This window comes from Sorex araneus, chromosome 8 (assembly GCF_027595985.1).
Source record: "Sorex araneus isolate mSorAra2 chromosome 8, mSorAra2.pri, whole genome shotgun sequence".
Taxonomy (NCBI): domain Eukaryota; kingdom Metazoa; phylum Chordata; class Mammalia; order Eulipotyphla; family Soricidae; genus Sorex; species Sorex araneus.
Genome location: NC_073309.1, coordinates 26,016,143 through 26,035,744, shown reverse-complemented (window position 1 = coordinate 26,035,744; position 19,602 = coordinate 26,016,143). Strand labels below are relative to the sequence as shown.

General features: G+C 43.6%; 1 protein-coding gene across 1 annotated transcript in view; it reads left to right on the top strand.

Moving 5' to 3' along the window:
- FTO (FTO alpha-ketoglutarate dependent dioxygenase) overlaps positions 1 to 19,602 on the top strand; it is a 441,299-nt gene that overhangs the window by 180,222 nt on the left and 241,475 nt on the right. Inside the window, exon 6 of the mRNA XM_055145006.1 lies at positions 19,299 to 19,442. Coding sequence (XP_055000981.1) covers positions 19,299 to 19,442 — 144 coding nt within the window. The remainder of the gene's footprint in view (positions 1 to 19,298; positions 19,443 to 19,602) is intronic.

Here is a 19,602-nt window from a genome sequence, read left to right as displayed (position 1 = left end):
ATGCTTGGCTACTTCAGTATATTCTCCTCATCCCTTTCCTGGTGAACCGGAAGAGCAGGCAGGCACAGCAGTGCTGTCATCAGAGGACTGAGAGCTCAGAATAAATAACATTGGGCAAAATATCTTATGAGGATAACAATCATAAATAATTGGTAGAGGGTTAAAAGAGTTTTAACATATGTAAGTCTTTCAGAACAATGACTGATATAACATGCATTCAGAAAATACTGCTGCTATTAAGTTGTTGCTGATGCTACCATTATTATTACTAACTACTACTAGTACCATGGCTATACATATACTACTGCTGCTTGCACTGCCACTATACCACTGCTGCTACTACTGCACTACTACTGCTGCTGCTTGTACTGCAACTATACTACTGCTGCTACTACTGTACTACTACCACTGCTGCTTGTACTGCAACTGTACTACTGCTGCTACTACTGCACTACTACCACTGCTGCTTGTACTGCAACTGTACTACTGCTGCTACTATTGCACTACTACCACTGCTGCTTGTACTGCAACTATACTACTGCTGCTACTACTGTACTACTACCACTGCTGCTTGTACTGCAACTATACTACTGCTGCTACTACTGTACTACTACCACTGCTGCTTGTACTGCAACTATACTACTGCTGCTACTACTGTACTACTACCACTGCTGCTTGTACTGCAACTATACTACTGCTGCTACTATTGCACTACTACCGCTGCTGCTTGTACTGCAATTATACTACTGCTGCTACTACTGTACAACTATCACTGCTGCTTGTACTGCAACTGTACTACTGCTGCTACTATTGCACTACTACCGCTGCTGCTTGTACTGCAACTATACTACTGCTGCTACTATTGCACTACTACCGCTGCTGCTTGTACTGCAACTATACTACTGCTGCTACTACTGTACCACTACTACTGCTGCTTGTACTGCAACTGTACTACTGCTGCTACTATTACACTACTACCGCTGCTGCTTGTACTGCAATTATACTACTGCTGCTACTACTGTACAACTATCACTGCTGCTTGTACTGCAACTGTACTACTGCTGCTACTATTGCACTACTACCGCTGCTGCTTGTACTGCAACTATACTACTGCTGCTACTACTGTACCACTACTACTGCTGCTTGTACTGCAACTGTACTACTGCTGCTACTATTGCACTACTACCGCTGCTGCTTGTACTGCAATTATACTACTGCTGCTACTACTGTACAACTATCACTGCTGTTTTTACTGCAACTATATTACTGCTGCTACTAGTGTGCTACTACCACTGCTGCTGCTGCTATTACAGTGCTACTACCACTGCTGCTGCTATACAGTACTACTACTGCTGCTTGCTGCTACTATTATAGTACTACTTCCACTGCTCCTGCTGTTACAACACTACTACTGATGCTCCTTCTGCTAGCACAGTACTACTGCTGCTGCTCCTGCTATCACAGTACTACTACTGCTGATGCTCCTACTGTTACAGTACTACAACTGCTGTTCCTGCCTCCTACTGGAGTACTACTAGTGCTGCTCCTAACCCTGTTCCAGTACTACTACTGCTGCTACTCCTACTACAGTACTTCTATACTGCTCCTGCTCCTTTTATGGTACTGCAGCTGCGGCGGCTGCCCCTATTACAGTACTCCTGCTGCTGACGCTCCTGCCGTTACAGTACTACTACTGATGTTCTATTTCAGTACTACTTGCTGCCTCTGCTGTCACAGTCCTACTGCTGCTACTCTTGCTCCTATTCCAGGACTGTTGCTACTGCTCTCACAGTACTACTACTGCTTCTTCAGCTCCTATTCCAGTACTGTGCTACTACTGCTGCTGTTGGTACTACTGCTGCAGCTACGATATTGCTGCTGCTCCTCCCCCTACTGCTACTACATGGGAGTATTCGAATCTGTGTGTGGTGCTGGTCTGTCTCCATGCATACCCTAGAATGCACGTGTTAAAGTATCCGGCATTACGTCAACAGTGAGTTTAGGTTGAAAGCTACTGTTCAGAAGAAGGGAAATAATCTGAGTTGAATCCTACATTCTGCAAACTTCGATTAAATTTTCCACTCTCCAGGGTATTCTTTGAGGTGTCTCTGAACCGGCTCCGTGACCTGTCACTCACACATCATGAGGCTTCTTATTTAAGACTCGCTGTATGCATAGTGGAAAGCAGCAGACAGCGTCAGGCTTCCTGGGTGAAGTGTTGGAGAAGAGCGACATTTAGGATGAGGAATCTTAGGGCGTTTGGGGCAGCCAGTGGACCACTCCAGGCCTCGATCAAGAATCCTGTCATTGGCAATACATGGAGAAAATTGAGGGTTGGCCTTTGACTACAGTCCAGGCTGCCAGAACAGGACTGTTTGGCTGATAAGACTGTTATTCCTTCATGGGACTACAGTATGAAAGATCTTTGCTGTCAGAATAGGGGTTGAACTGAAGGTGGTCGCCACGTGGGTTATTGATTACTTATTTTCTTGCTAGTGACATATTGACTTTATGTTGAAGGAGATGAAAACAGTAGCTGAAGCACCACTAAGTTAGAGCAGCAGGAGCAAAGAAGATGAAATTCTGATAGCTGGTGTAGAAGACAGCATATCAGCCGTGGCAACGGACTTCCTGAAGTGGAGGGAGGAATGTAAGAATGATTGAAGGGGGTGAGAGAGTCAGGTGAGGGAGAGAGGGAGAGGGAGAGGGAGAGAGAAGAACTGTGTCAGCTGCAGAGGCAGCCTGGTGGGGGTGCAGGGAAAACTGGGGACACTGGTGGTGGGAAATGTACACCGGTGAAAGAACGGGTGTTGGAGCACTGTGTGACTGAAACCCAATCATGATAGCAAGTCACTCCATGGTGACCCGATTTTTTAAAAAAGTGGGGAAAAAGAGTCAAGTGATCCTCCAGTAATTAAAAAAATAAAGATGTATAAAAAAAAGTAAATGCGCTAACTCCTTAGCCAGTCTTTCCTAAATCTTCATGAAATATTTCCACATGCAAGACTTCTGGGTGACTGTAAGGTGTCAGGCATGGTGGATTCAGGGATGATCCTGCCATTCAGAGAGAGGGAGTCTAAGACATTTAAAGACCCTTTGGGTTTTAATTTTCTTTGTGGGGCGGTGCCTCAGGAGGTCCCGGGACCCCACTGTCCAATCTCAGTCAGCTGGACCAGCAGTTTCTGTGCAGGAGCCGTGGATGGAGCTTCGACCTGGCGGTTCGGGTGTAGGGGACACCCCGCCCACCCAGCAGGCCTGGGACCTCCAAGGCCACACCCAGCATTGTTTTGGGGTGAACCGGGGTGGTGCACACGTGGGGCATGCGCCCTAACCTCTGCCTCGAAGGCCGTTTAGAACAGGTCGAATTGGAGCGGCCAAGTGGAGAGGTTCGACAGACAGATGGAAATAAGCAGAAAAGTGTGTGGTCAGGAAGCGTCACCCCTGTCCCTGCAGTAAACGCGCACGCGCCAGGCACCCCCTTCAAGGAGCTCTTCAGGGCACACAGCTGGAAAGTGTCCGTTTGGTCTTTTCAAAGGGAGGCTTTGCAGGCACCCGGGAAGGCTTCTTTTCCCTTCTCCCAGGCGAGTCAATTTTATCGGTGTAGCGGTGCCTTCTAAAATATCCCCAGGTTAAGTCTTTTCTCTGCCTGTTCATAGCTATATTTCTATCTTCTAAATTTTAATTCAGATTTGAGCAGTGAGGAAGAGAGGTGTGTGTGTGTGTGTGTGTGTGTGTGTGTGTGTGTGTGTGTGTGCATAGAGTTTTTCTCTGAGGGGAGAAAAAGGCTGTTCCTCCCCTGTTTTCCACCCCCCCCCCCATCTACGATGTTTTCTGTACCTCGGTTCAAAAATAGGATCTTTTCTAATCGATACATAATATAAAAACTTTGATTGCCATACTTGCTGTATTATAGATTAGGGTGGTATCCCGTGGTCTGTTGTTTAATGAAAAATAAAATTTAAAAAAAATGGAGACGCAGGCACACTCATGTGTTTACATATTGTTTATGGCTGCTCGGAGCTGCAGTAAGCCACATGGAGTCGCTGCCACACAGACCCTAAGGCCTGCCAGCCTCAAACAGTTACTCGCTGGCCTGGGAGGAAAGAGTTGGCCAGTGGTGTGATACATACACAAGACTGTGTATCAAGGTTTTAAAAGAATTTCTTTGAAGTTAAGAATGATTTTTTTAGGGGCTGGAGCAATAGCACAGTGGGTAGAGCATTTGCCTTGCATACAGCCAACCCAGGTTCGATTCCCAGCATTCCATAGGGTCCCCCGAGCACCACCACGAGTGATTCCTGAGTGCGTGAGCCAGGAGTAACCCCTGTGTTTTGCTGGGTGTGACTCCCCCCAAAAAAAAGAAAAAAAATGATTTTTTTTTTAAAGAGTCACTTTTAAATTTTATTTTATTGTAGTTGAGGTCTGTTGCTGTGGCAATAATATTTATGTTCTTGTTTGTGCATTACAAAATTATTGCCTCTCCTCTACCACCAGTCTCTGCTCAAGACCCTCCATCACTGTGTTGGGTTCTAATGCTGTCCACCTCCTCCCCTCCCGCCATACATGACAACCTCAATTCTGTGTTCAAAGTCTAAGAGGTTGTCATTAGATCCTGTCTGTTCCTTTGCTTTGTTTTGTATCTGAGTGAGACCTTCTGGCACTTGTCCCTTTCTCTCTAATTTCACTTACCATCCACCCCCTCTCGCTTCATCCAACTTGTAGTAAAAGGCAACATCTCATCCTTTCTAAAATAGCTGAGTAGTACTCACTATTTTAAGGCAACTTAAAAATTACCTTTTGGCAAAAATAAAAACTGATGGGGCCGGAGCGATAGCACAGCAGGTAGGGCGTTTGCCTTGCACGCGGCCGACCCAGGTTCGATCCCCGGCATCCCATATGGTCCCCCAAGCACCGCCAGGAGTAATTCCTGAGTGCAGAGCCAGGAGTAACCCCTGAGCATCGCTGGGTGTGACCCAAAAAGCAAAAGAAAATAAAAAATAAAAAAATAAAAAATGATAATATTCAGTGCTGGCAAAGTTACAATGAAATGGGTACATTGCTACTCTCCTGACAGTTTTTCTAATTGGTTGTTTCTCTAGCACTAATTTTGGAAATAAAGGTGTAGGAAATAGTTCAGTGCAATTGTGTATCGGATTTTTAAATGGTAATGGTATATTACATTAATATTTTAACAATAGAAGTGGAAAGGTATTTGTGTGTGTGTGTGTGTGTTTAATTAAGACACTGATTTACAAAGTTGCTCATAGTAGAGTTGTTTCAGGCATACAGTGTTCCAACATCAGTCCCAGCACCAATGTCCCCTTCCTTTCACCAGTGTCCTGGGGTTCCCCGACACCCCCAGCCCTCAAGAATAAGAGGAGAACAGAATTCCTGCGCCCTTCTAGCCTTCACTACTCTTCAATGTGGCTCCTTCATCCAGCGTTAGTTTTGCTAAAAAAAATGGATAGTGATTTTTCTGACTACTTACAATATGTAGGAAATAGAATGTTCGAAGGAATTGGTACTGGAAATTCAGTTTAGTTCATCAGAGAAAAAGTCCATTTAGCTTATTTTCTTATTGCATGTGACTAATTATGTCTGAGGAATCTCCATCTTTCTTTGATTTTACCATTGTCTCTTTGTTGCCAAATGTTCTTGGCATTCAGTGTAGGATTTTTATAAACTGAAATTTTATATATAATTATATTTTGAGTAAGGGAGTTAGTGAACTGGTTCAAAATTCAGAGAATACATAAATGTAGCACTGCACTGTAGCACTGTTGTCCCATTGTTCATCGATTTGCTCGAGGGGGCACCAATAACATCTCCATTGTGAGACTTGTTACTGTTTTTGGCATATTGAATATGCCATGGGTAGCTGGAGCGATAGCACAGTGTGTAGGGGTTTGCCTTGCATGCGGCCGACCTGGATTTGATTCCTCCATCCCTCTCAGAGAGCCTGGCAAGCTACCGAGAGTATCCCACCTGCACGGCAGAGCCTGGCAAGGGTAATTCAGCTAAAAATCTCTTTCTCCGCAAGCCAACCAGCTTTTACTCCTCAGAGGCAGCTAATGTTATTGGATTCTTCTTACATTAAAAAAAGGCAGATATGTATGTAATTGGGCTGGAGCGATAGCACAGCAGTAGGGCATTAGCCTTTCATGCGGCCGACCCGTGTTCGATTCCTCCGCCCCTCTTGGAGAGCCCGGCAAGCTACTGAGAGTATTGCGCCCACACAGCAGAGCCTGGCAAGCTACCCATGGCGTATTGGATATGCCAAACACAGTAACAATACGTCTCACAATGAGAGACGTTACTGGTGACCACTCGAACAAATCGATGAGCAACGGGATGACAGTATGTAATTAAAAAATACGTTTATGCAGATGATGGTCTTCTCTATGTGTTTTTATTCTGCACTTTGTTTTGTTTCAGTAAACCTTGGTGATAAAATTAGATGCTTGTCAGCATCTAATTCTTATCATGGAGGAGACAAATTTGGGAGGGGACAGTGCTCAAAAAGTGCTCAGGGCACCCCAGGGCCACTCCTGCAGTACTGACCTGGCTGTGTGTGCGGAGGTTCAGTCTTCAGAGCTTCTCGGGCCCAGTTTCACCAGGGGCCTCCAGGATTAATCTAGCAATTCTGGGAGAACCATGGGGGCCAAACGCAGGTCTTTCTCCATGCCTGGCATATGCAGTGACCTTTCAACTCTCTCCCTGGCCCCCTTTGTAGTTTTTAATTATGCTTTAAATTCTTTTATTTTTTTCAATATGATACCACTGAAAGTTTAAGTATTAAAAGAAACCAAAAACAGGATAGATGAGACTTCATTAGATTCTAAAATAGTTCAGCATCAAAGTGAACTACCCAAAAAAAGTACAAAGTTTACAGAATGGGGAAAATGTTTCTAAATTATATATCTCACAAGGTATTTGTACCTAGAATACAGTGAGCACCTTACAACTCAATAGTTACTAAAATATGTTGCCTAGGGGTCGGAGCGATAGCACAGCGGGTAGGGAGTTTGCCTTGCACGCGGCCGACCCAGGTTCGATCCCCAGCATCCCATATGGTCCTCCAAGCACCACCAGGAGTAATTCCTGAGTGCAAAGCCAGGAGTAACCCCTGAGCATCGCTGGGTGTGACCCAAAAAAGCAAAAAATAAATAAATAAAATAAAATAAAATAAAATATGTCACCTAAATTTTAATAAAGGAAAAGACATTTTAAAACGTCAGTAGACAAATCATCAAAGAAAATGCATACAAATTGCCCACACAAATTCATGCGGGCAATAAAGCATGTGAAAAATGCTCAGCATTATTTATCACCAATGAAATGCAGATGGAAACCTTCGTGAGAGCGCTTAGTACCCTAAGCCACACTGGACTAGCTACAATTAAATTGTCAGTAACAAGTACTTGGTGAGTATGTGCCACCAACACGGGTATTTTTCTTATTGTTGTGGGTACCACTCTCAGCTATGCCGGGGGTGCGTGCATGCATGTGATGCCAGGGGTTGAAGCCAGGGCCTTGCACATGCCCAGACTTGTTCTCTGTCACTGGTGCCCTGCTGTGTAATCTTCAGGTGGCTAGGGAAAGCCGCACACGGCTCTCTTGCCGCCTGTGTTCAGTGGTCTTGGGCCGCTTCCCCACCCAGGACAGCCGATGGCATGGACGGAGGAAGGAGGAAACGAGGGCCAGGCTGGTTGGTGATCAGTTGTCGTTTATTCCGTTCTCCCCATGTGCCTGTTCCAGTCTCACTAAGCTTCTCCTTCTAGTCTCACACTGCCCCTCATTCCCGTCTCCTCCTGTCTCCGCCGCTCATCTCTCCACACACTCCTCCTCGCAGCCTCATCTCTCGTCTCTCCATGCGCCTGCTCCTGCATTGTCCCCCTACATACTTCTCCCTCTGTCCCCCTTGCCAGTCTCCCTGCGCTCCATCTTGCTGTCCTGGTCTCTCTCCGGATTGGGGGTAGCCACCACACCCTGTCCTGGTAACACAATCAACATATCAAAAGCCCTTCCTGATTGCTGACTGGGCTCAAGGGAAGGAAATACCACCTAGGGTGTTTTCTCCTCTCCTTCCTCCAATAACTTAATTAACATCTTAATTAGCATCTTTAATTCTACTTCTTAATATTAGTTATTTTGTATGGACACAGTAAGAGATACATGGAGCTTGTAGGGTGGCTTTCCTGGGGACATCTTGCTATAAATCTCAGACTACAGTGCTCAGGCCAGATTAATCTTTCCTAACCCTAGCAGGGTCTTACTCCAGTTATTACATTTTGGATCATGACAGAATTTGTCCATGACCATGCTCTTAACTTATAGTTAAGTATTATGGCGCTTTGGCCTGGTGCATTTCAGTGCCAGGGTAGCTCACTGCTTGCCCTGGGTGCATCCAGTCCCTCGTCAGAACTCTGCTTTTGGGATGCTAGGAAGTAAGGGTAACTGAGTCTTAAGTCAAGAGAACAGATGCCCGGGTGAATATCATTCAGTCAATTAACCCCCAGGTTACAAAAGCATAGCATTAACTGTCTTCCTGTGTCTATACAAAGAGGATGTTGCTCTGAATTAACTATGCAAAGGGCTTAAGGAGAAGAGAAAAGCAGTATTTACAAGTTAACAGAGTCTGATTACGAGATAAAGGTGATTGACTGGTTGCAGAAGCAGAACACAAAGAAAGAAGTTACAGATAAACACAGGAATGGGAGCACTGTGATGGGAGTAACCCAATAAAGCTATACTCCCTGTGGAAAGGCAGAAAAGACAAACCAATGACACCACATGACTGGTCTCATGTATCAGAATATAAACCCAAACTGCTGGAGGGAGTGTAAGATAGTGTAGTCATTTTAGTACTACTCTATAACCCAGATATTCTGTGCTTTAGCATATAGTCATGAGAAATGAAAATTTATTTATGAATGATCTGTAAGTAACCCAGTTCATAATATTCTTTTTTTTTTCAGTTCATAATATTCTAAGCAGAAACATTCCAGACATTTTTTTTTTTGGGGGGGGGAGTGGTATTTGTTTTCAGTTTGGGGCCTCACCTGGCAATACTTGGGGGCTAACTCCTGGCTCTGCATTCAAGAATTATTCCTGGTGGTGCTCAGGGAGACCATATGGTATACTGGGGATTGAACCCGGATTGGCTGTGTGACAAGGCAAGTGCCCACCAACCTGCTGTTCTATCTCCCGCCCCACCACCCAGATTCTTATCACCTAACTAATGGGTGAATAAATTTGTGTAATACCCATGCCATTGAGTGTTATTTGGAAATTTTAAAAAATGGCATTGAGTCACTGTCACTGTTATCCCGTTGCTCATCGGTTTGTTCGAGCGGGCACCAGTAACATCTCTTATTGTGAGACTTATTGGCATTTTTTTTGGCATATCTGTTTTTGGCATATCCAATACACTATGGGTAGCTTGCCAGGTTCTGCCGTATGGGCGCGATACTCTTGGTAGCTTGCTGGGCTCTCCGAGAGTGGCGGAGGAATCGAACATGGGTCGGCCGCATGAAAGGTGAACGCCCAACCGCTGTGCTATCGCTCCAGCCCCAGCATTGAGTACTACTCAATAAATGAAGTGAAAGAAGTTACTTGCAAAGAAAAATCACATTTTACTTCTTCCATATGAATATTCGTATGAAATTTGGAAATACTTATTCTACATGAACTTTCTTCCATATGAATTGTCCAGAATAGTGAAATCTAGACACAGAAAGTAAATTCAGGCTAGTTTAGGACTCACAATGTTAGTAAAATTCAAGAAAGTGTGTAACGAGGTTAAGATTTCTTTTTTAGTGTGAGAAAATATTCTGATATTAATTGTAGTATTAATCGCACAGCTCTTAAATCATACTATAAGAACCGTTGAATTGTTTGTTTTAAATCTGTGCATTTTATTTTAATAAAGCTGCTCAAAACCAAAGAAAAGACCCGATTATAGGTTTCTATTATTAGATAAAACTGTACACCCAGAAAAAAGAGAGTGACTCCCCTTTGATTTTGTTTTGGCTGTGAGTATGGTTCAGCTGTAGTTCATCTAAGTGGTCGCCCGCTCAGGGGACGTTTCTGTTGTTTCAGTATTCTGTTATACAAAATGGCATTGCAGCTAATTTATGTAGGCTACTCTGTACTTGGGAAAGTAATGGTGTAAATAAAATAAGTTTATTTTTTTAACATCATGTTTCACGGGTGGCTTTGGGACAGACGTGAGCAGTAACTGCATTCTCGCTTCTTCTTTTCAGCAAGTTGGAGCTGCTTGCCTCTGGCCCCCAGCACTTAGGGAATCTTCATATCAAAATGCATATTAGTTAAGATTCTGGGTTGGTTTTTGGTTTTGTTTGGGGGACACATCTGGGGGTGCTCGGGGCTTACTCCTGCCTCTGGCCCTGTGCTCAAGAGATCACTCCTGCTAGGGCTGGGGTGGGGGTGGGGAGCGTATTGGTGTCAGCGATCAAACCTGGGTGAGCCGTGTGCAAGGCAAACACATCACCTGCTCTAGTGTTTCTCTGGCCCCTTAGGATTCTTGTTTTTGTCAGAAAATCTCCCCCCTCAACTCCCCAGTCCCCCCAGGGTTGTCTCTGTCATTTGGTGTAGAATGGTAGTGACCGTGCAAAGAATTTTTGTATCAGACTTTAACCTTCAGGGTTATTTCTCAGGCATCAGTTTAAATTATTAATATTAAAGCTAAAGTGCTCCAGGAATACATTTTCTTGTTTTTGCAAAGGATATTTTATAATTTTTTTATCATTCCAGAAAAAATCATATTGTCAGGGCACATGGATTAAATGCAGACTCCATCTGCATCCTCTTTTCTGACAAATGATCATTCAAAGGAGATTGTCTGTGTGACCTCTGTTTTGTTCCCAGAGGCTCGAAGAGGGATGAACCAGTTATCTGTGCCCTTGCTGGTACCCAGGTACTATGTGATGCCTTTGAATGTGTCTTGAGGGCACGAGCCACATATTTTCTATCATTTGAAGAAGCTGTTCTGCCAAGGACTGCAATAGCCTAGTGAAAACCTTCTGCAGAAAAGGAAATTGAGCTCTTTGCCCTGTGTTTATAACTTGGATTTTCTCCCCTGCCATTACAGTTCTGCTTTGTGTGCTTTCAAATCAGTTTTATACTTTCTTTCCCACTGTTAAGTTCAGAGTAGACAGGAGAAAGTTAGTGTCCACGACTTCCTGGTTAATTAAGTTTGATATTTAAGACTCAGTTTTAGATGCCATAGTAGATGCAGAAAATGAATAAATAAATAAGTAAAAGTTCATTGGAATAAATGAGTACATGACCTTAGGCTCAAGGAAACTTCTGTCTAGTTGGAAATAATGAACTTAGAAATTTGGGCTGGAGGGGCTGGAGCAATAACACAGCAGGTAGGGCGTTTGCCTTGCACGCAGCTGACCCGGGCTCGATTCCCGGTATCCCATATGGTCCCTTGAAGCACTGCCAGGAGTAATTCCTGAGTGCAGAGCCAGGAGTAACCCCTGGTGCATCACTGGGTATGACCCAAAAAACCAAAAAAAAAAAAAAAAGGAAATATAAGGTAGAAAAGAAAAACAGAAGGTGAGTTGCCCAAGTGAGGTCAGGCTGACAGCGTAGAGCTCAGTAAGCTAGGTCCATTATGGTAGTTCTTTTAGATACATTGATAGATGAATCACTGTCAGTGTCACTGTCATCCCGTTGCTCATCGATTTGTTCGAGTGGGCACCAGTAACGTCTCTCATTGTGAGACTTATTGTTACTGTTTTTGACATATCCAATACGCCACAGGTAGCTTGCCAGGCTCTGCCATGCGGGCGCAATATCCTCGGTAGCTTGCCAGACTCTCCAAGAGAGGCGGAGGAATCGAACACGGGTTGGCCACGTGAAAGGTGAACACCCTATTGCTGTGCTATCACTCCAGCCCCAATAGATGAATACCTAAAAAATTTTTTTTGAGATAACGTGGTTTCCAGTAGTATTTATATTTAGATGCTAGACCGTACAACCTACACCACATCCACAGGCAGAGTATATTTATTAATATTCCTAGGTCCCTACTCATCTCTTCCTCCCTTCCTGGACCCTGCTAGCCGCCCCCCCCCCACACACACACATATACTCTTGGTAAACCCAGTTCTTTCTGTTGTCAGAGTCTCAGGGTTTGTTTTCATAGCCATTATCTTTTCCTTGCTTATGTCTTCATATTTCACATGTGTGAGGTCAGCCAGTATTTGTTTCTCTCCTATTTAGGCTGACTTTGCTTGGACAGCGTTGGACAATTGTTCCATCCAGGTTTTAGTAAAATGCAAGATTCCTTTTCTTGGAGCTAAGTAGTTTTGTATTGTGTACGTACACCACAGTTTGACTATCCACTCATCTGTTGTTGAATACTTGAGTTGTTTCTAGATCTTGGAAAACCTATGCTGCAGTGAACACGGGTGCCCATGTATCTTTATAAATTGCTGATTTTGTGTTCCTAGGATACGTGCCCAGGAGTAGGGATTACTGGATCATGTGGTAGCTCTATAATTCAGTTTTCTCTTCTTTAGGGAAACGGTGTGTGTGTGTGGGGGGGGGGGGGGTGAAATATCCAGTAATGCTCAGGGTATACTCCTAGCTCTGTACTCAGACATTTATCCTGGTGGTGCTCAGAGAGCCATGTGAGATGCCAGAGATTGAACCTGGGTCGGCCATATGCAAGGCAAGCGCCTTACCCACCGCACTATCTCTCGGGCCCCAATCTATATTCCATGTTTTGAGGGTTCTCCATGTTCTTTTCCACAAAGTCTGAACCAGGTTACATCACCCCTAGGAAAGAATGAGGGTTCCTTCCTCCCCGTACCCCCACCAGCTTGGATTGTTTCCTGTCTTTTTGATCTGGGCCATTCTCACTGGTACACAGTGATACCTCACTGTTGTTTTGATTTGTGTTTTCCTGGCAATCAGTGACAACACGCACCTTTTCTTGTGACTGTGAATCATTTGTTTGTCTTCATTAAGAACAGTTTGTTCCACTCTTCTCCCTATTTTGGATGATATTTGTTTGTTGAGCTTGTTGTAGAATTTTGTGTGTTTTCTGTATTTTGGATATTGGCCCTTTGTCAGATGCACATTGTGCAAGTATTTTCTTCCATTCAGCAGAGTTTTCTTTTTTTAAAAATAATTGTTGCCATAGTTTCTTTCATAGAACCAAAGCTTTTTTCATTTGATAGAGTCCCATTTGCTTAATTTTTGCTTCAGTTTCCCCTGCTGATGAAATTAAATAATTGAAGACTCCTCTAAAGGTAGTATTGTGTAAAATTCTGTCTCTGTTTTCCACAATATATTTTATGGACATCGGTCTAATATGAAGGCCTTTAAGCCATCTTGAATTAACTTTATATGGTGTATGATAATGGTGTCCTGTTTTATTATTTTATACGTCTAAGCACTTTTCTGAATATTACTCATTGAAGAGACTTTCCTCCCTCCACTTTATAGTTTTGACTTTGTTGTCATAAGTGGACTGGAGCAATAGCACAGTGGGTGGGGCGTTTGCCTTGCACATGGCTGACCCGGGTCCGATTCCTCTGTCCCTCTCAGAGAGCCTGGCAAGCTACCCAGAGTATCCCGCCCGCACGGCAGAGCCTGGCAAGCTACTCATGTCGTATTTGATATGCCAAAAACAGTAACAAGAAGTCTTACAATGGAGACGTTACTGGTGCCCGCAAATAAATAAACAACAGGACAACAGTGCAGCAGTGCAGTGCTACAGTGTCATAAGTGAAGGTTTATGTCTGGGCTCTCAGTTCTATCCATTGGTTTGAAAGCCTGCTTTTATTTATTATACCACACTATTTTGATTACTGTATCTATAGAGTATACTTTAAAGTCAAGGAATACAATACCTCCATTTTTGTTTTATTTTAATCTTTGCTTTGGCTGTTTAGGGATTTCATGGCTCGATACAAATTTTAAAAGTGTTGAATTTATATTCTAGAAGAATGTCATAAGAATTTTGGTGAAAATTGTATACATTTTGTATAGTGATTTGGGTTGAATGGTTGTTTTGATGATGTTGGCTTTTTCAATTAATGGACATTGGATAACTGTCCATTTTCTTCTGTCTTATTTCTTGGGATAGTGATTTATAGTTTTTGAATAATTGTGTTTTTAAAGTTCTTTGTTTAACTTATTCTCAGGTACTTGATATAGGGGAGACAGTTATAAGTCGCATTTAAAAAATTCTTTCTGAGGTCCAGAGCAATAGTACAGTGGGTAGGGCACTCACCTTGCAAACACCTGGCCTGGGTTTGATCCCTGGCATCTCATATGGTTTCCTGAGCCCACTAAGGAATGTTTCCTGAGTACAGAACCAGGAGTAACCCCTGACCACCGCTGGATGTGGCCTAAAAACCAATAGTAGTAGTAATAATAATAATAGCACTGTAGCACTGTCATCTCATTGTCCATCAATTTGCTTGAGCGGGCACTAGTAATGTCTCCATTGTGAGACTTGTTGTTACTGTTTTTGGCATTTCAAATACGCTGTGAGTAGCTTGCCAGGCTCTGCCTTGCGGGCGGGATACTCTTGGTAGCTTGCTGGGCTCTCTGAGAGGGACGGAGGAATCGAACCTGGGTTGGCCCCGTGCAAGGCAAATGCCCTACTCGCTGCGCTATTGCTCCAGCTCTGCCAGAAAAAGAAAGAAAAGAAAAGAAAAAGAATAATAATAATAAGAATTTTTTCTATTCTACACCATTGTTCACATACAAACATTCACCAGATTTCTGTGTACTGATTTTGTAATTTGAAACTACATGCTTATTTTTTTTAAATTTATTATTAATTTTTTGTTTTTTGGGTCACACCCGGCTATGCACAGGGGTTACTCCTGGCTCATGCACTTGGAATTACTCCTGGTGGTGCTCAGGGGACCATATGGGATGCTGGGAATCAAACCCGGGTCGGCCAAGTGCAAGGCAAATGCCCCACCCGATATGCTATTGCCCCAGCCCCCTGAAACTATAGGCTTATTGTTGCTAGAAGCTTTGAGGTGAGGTTTATGTTTTCCTGTGTATAATATCAAATACCTCTAGATAGTGAAAGTTCTACTTTTATCTTTTTTATTCTATCTTTTCTAGTTTGAAACCCATTAATTTCTCTTTCCTAGCCTGAATGCTATGGGTAGGACTTCCAGTTCTCTGCTGAATAATAGTGGTGAGAATGAACATTCTTGTCTTGTGTCTGATCTTAGAGGAACGATTTTTTTCCCCAGATTTTTTTTTTATGGTTTACTTCTGTCTTTATAGCATTGTGGCCCGAAAAGCTATCTTTGTGATTTTATGCCCAGCTCTTTCGTGCCCCATCATTTGGTCTGTCATAGAGAATGTTCCATATGATATACGCTGGTGGAGAATGCGTACTTACATTTTTGAGAGTAGAGAGCCTTCTGCAGGTCTCTTAGCCCAGCTGTTTATTTCTTTCCTTAAAGCTAATATAGCCTTATTGATTTTTTTATGGGGGGGGGGCGTGATCTGACCTATCCAAGGGTGAGTGGGACAGGTATGTTAAAATATACTGTTCTTATGTCGCTGTGGTTAGCTTCTGAAGACCTTTCAGTAGTTGGTTTTATATTTTTGTGCTTTTATATTTTTTTGTGGTTTTATATTTTTATGTATTTTGTGCACCGAAATATCTCTGGGTGCTTTCTTATTTGGTGCATATGTTAATGAGTTCATAATGTGTCTGTCAATCTCTTCATCATTGCATATTGTTCATTGTTGTCTCTGATTATCTCTTTTAGTTTGAAGTCTATTTGGTCTGAAAAAAATAATGACCATCCCTCTTTTTCCAGGCTACTGTATGCTGTATGATTGTTTTCTAGCCTTTTACTTCAGCCAGTGTTTATCATGACAGCTACAGTGTAGATCTTGTAAGAAGCAGAAGGTTGGGTTTTGTTTTCTGATCTATCTTGCCATCTTGTGCCTTTTGATTGATGAGTTCAGGTCATTGATGTTCAAAGAATATATTACCGTTTTCTTTTCTTTCTTTTACTTCATATCTTGGTGGGGGCGGGGGGTGGGGTGGCAGGGGAGTGTTTGGATCAGACCCAGTGGTGCTCAGGACTTACCTCTGACTCTCTGCTCAGGGGTCATGTGTTGGGGTCAAGCTGCATGCAAGGCAAGCACCATATCACTGTACTATGGATCCAGTCTTCGTATTACTGTTTTCTATATAGATTTTGAGTGTTTTACAAGTTTGTCTTTGGCCTGTTTAATTTCTTCCCCTGTAATTTGATATCTGCCAGTTATGTACTACTCAGGTGTGTCTCTCCCTCCTATTCCCCCTCCTCCTCCTCTTCCCCTTCCTCTTCCTCTTCTTCCTCGTTGTCCTCCTCTTCTTCCTCATCGTCCTCCTCTTCTTCCTCATCGTCCTCCTCCTCCTCCCCCCCCCTCTACTTCTCCCCTTCCTCTTCCTCCTCCCATGCAGTTTACCTTTTGGGTTCCTAGCTTCTGTTTAAGATTGAGTTCGAAGTAAGTGAGCCTTTAAGTTCCTCTTAAGAGGACTTTTCCTTCTTTCTCACATTTTCTGTTTTTCAGTATCTTACTATTTCCGGGAAGTATTCCTTTGCTTTTCTAAGTGACTGTTTAGTACTGGTTTGCAAAGCTGGTTTCATCGCCATGATCTGCATTAACCGTTGTTTGTCTGTAAAGCTTTGTGTCTCTCCTTAGAATTTCATTGGCAACCGAGCTGGATAGAGCACTCTGGTTTGCATGCCTGTTTCATTCAGTGTTTCTCCTATATTAAACTTTTCCCTCCTCACCTGTAGAGTTTAATTTGATTGCTCTTTTTTTTTTTTGTGAGTTTATGTGAGTTTTTGCTCTGAAATTTATTGCTTTCAGGATTCTGTTTATGTCTTTAGCTTTTGCCACTTTAATTGCAAGGTACCTAGATTTCCTTTTTAGGGCTTATCATGACATCTCATAAATTCTGTTGTGTTTATTTTGTTTGGAACTCTGAGCTCTTTGGGCCTGGGTATATGAGTCCCTCTTCAGATTAGCTATCATTTCTATAACCTGTGATTCTTCCTCGTTTCTTTCCTTTCCTCTCAGAATGCCTGTGATGTGAATCTTATTCTTCTTGATGCTTTCCATAGTTCTCTTAAGTTTTTCACTTTTCTGTTCTTCTTTTTGATAGCTCATGTGTCTTTTCCGAGAAATATTTATTTACTAGTTCTTCAGCTTCTACCATTCTACTGTGATATGTTTTCTGTTTCACCTCTGGTGTTCTCTCGTTCTACTTCATTTCTTTGTGTGTGTGTGTGGGGGTGCATATCTTGAGACGCTGGGGGCAGGTGTATGCTCTTGGTATAGTGTTGCTCTGGGCATTGAACCTGGGCCTCCAAATTAGTGATTTTTTAAAATAATTTTTTAATTTTATTGAATCACCATGTGGAAAATTACAATGCTTTCAGGTTTAAGTCTCAGTTATACAATGCTGAAACAACCATCCCTTCACCAGTGTCCATATTCCAGAACCAAAAAAAAAAACACACCAAAAACCCACTATACCTCCCATCCCGGGCCCCTCCCCCCCAGCTGATAAATTTCACTTTACTTTCTCTTTACTTTGGTTACCTTCAATATTTCAACAAAAACCTCACTATTATTGTTAGGAGTTCCCCACTAAAGTCAGACCTGTTGTGAAGAGATATAAGGTCACGCAGTTTTGGATTTCTGTATTTTAGCAACTAAGTCCAGGGAAATTTCTTCCAGATATTGGATCATTGCAAGCTTGTAACTCTCATCTGTGGTCCTCATAATATGGCGGTCGCCACGCCCTTCACCCCCAGCAAGGAAAAAGGCGAGAGAGAGAAATACCTTTCCCCTCCTGGGTAGGCATGGGGCCGCGGCTTAGTTCTCAGTCTGGAGACATTCTGCAAGGAGCTGCCCATGCCAAAAGTAGTTTAGCTGGCCTCTGGAGTCATGCTCATGCAGCTGCGGAGAGGCCACACATGTGCGGCCCCCAGGATCACATCTTGGCGGCCCCAAATTACTGATTTTTGGCCACAGTTTTCTGATATGTTCTCCCTCCTTGTTGGAGCTCTCCTGTTGTTTTCATCAGTTTCGTGAACATCCTCACAATTGTTCACTTTGAAGCCTTCATCAGGGGCTTTAGCAAGCGCTTGGATAGAGGCCTTCTTTACAGACATCTGTATTCACCCACTCACGCAGGTGAACCCTTCCACTCCTGCATTCAGTTTGGTGTCAGGTTGGGAGTTAGGAATGAGTGTCTGGTTTTGTGCTCTTTTGGGTGGGAATCTAGGGTTCACACACATTAATTCCACCTAAAGACTGTGGTTCGGGGGCTATAATGAGTGGCACTTAGGGAGCCATGCGGTGTTGAGGTTTGAACTAGGGTCCTGAATCCCTGGCCATTGAGTAATCTCCCAGACCCTAATTTTCTCTTTAGATAGTTTAAAGTGTGTATGTGTGTGTGTGTGTGTGTGTGTGTGTGTGTGTGTGTGTAAAAGAAATAGAGACAGAGACAGAGACAGAGAGACAGAGAGCATCTCCCAAGAAGTGCTTAAGAGACCTGAGTCTATATCCAGCGATGTTGGGCCAACTGGTCTACCAACTCGAGGTCCAACGATGCAGTGATGCTCATGTGCGCAGTTCCAGGGATTGCCCACCCCACCGTGGGCAGAGCACAGGCCTCCAGTTCCACACCAAGTAATGCTTGAGGGACTCTGTGGTGCCAGGGGTTGAATCGAGGCTGACTGCATGCCAGCACATGCCTTCATCCTTATACCGTCTCAACCCTGACCCATTATTCATTTTTTTTTAGCTTTCAGTTTTTCTATTTTTAGTTCTATTTATTTATTTTAGAAGCAAGAGAGTTTTGTTGAACAAAATCTGCTTAGAAAGGCGGGGGTGGGGGTGAGAGGGGAGGAAGGAAATGCACATTCGAGAGAGAACAGGAGCTTGAAGAGCAAGTAGAGAGACAGTTGAGCTAGCCGTTCAAGGGAGAACCTGGGCTTTAGGGGGCAGGCCTCAATCCTGATTCATTTTTCAGTGAAGTGTGGGTTGCGGAACCCATGGCGAGTGCTCTTGAATCGCTCCCTTTTCTCACCGTCTTGTCCCCATTGCTCCAACTCCCCTAATTCTCAAGCTAGGGATATGTTGTGCTAGGGCGGGGGGTGGCTGGCAGGTCAGTGTACGGAAATCCCGCAAACGCACAGCCCTGGGAAGAGGGGCACGAGAACTTGGATGGTGCTCTTTGTCTTGATGGCTGTGTTTCTTTCTCCCCACAGTGCTCCACGGGAACCTTGGATTACATCTTACAGCGCTGCCAGTTAGCGCTGCAGAATATCCGCGAGGAGGCAGACAATGGTGATATCTCTCTGAAATCCTTGGAGCCTGCAGTATTGAGACAAGGAGAAGACATCCACAATGAGGTGGGGGGCTTGGCGGAACTCTGAAATTCTTCTTGATGTCAGTTGCGTGTTAGGTCAAACCCAAGGGTGGTGCTAAGGGTCTTCTCTGAACACACTATGTTTTCTTTGGAGTGGGGGGTGTCTCCCAGATGCCCACAGGATCCTCCTGGGCTGCCAGGAA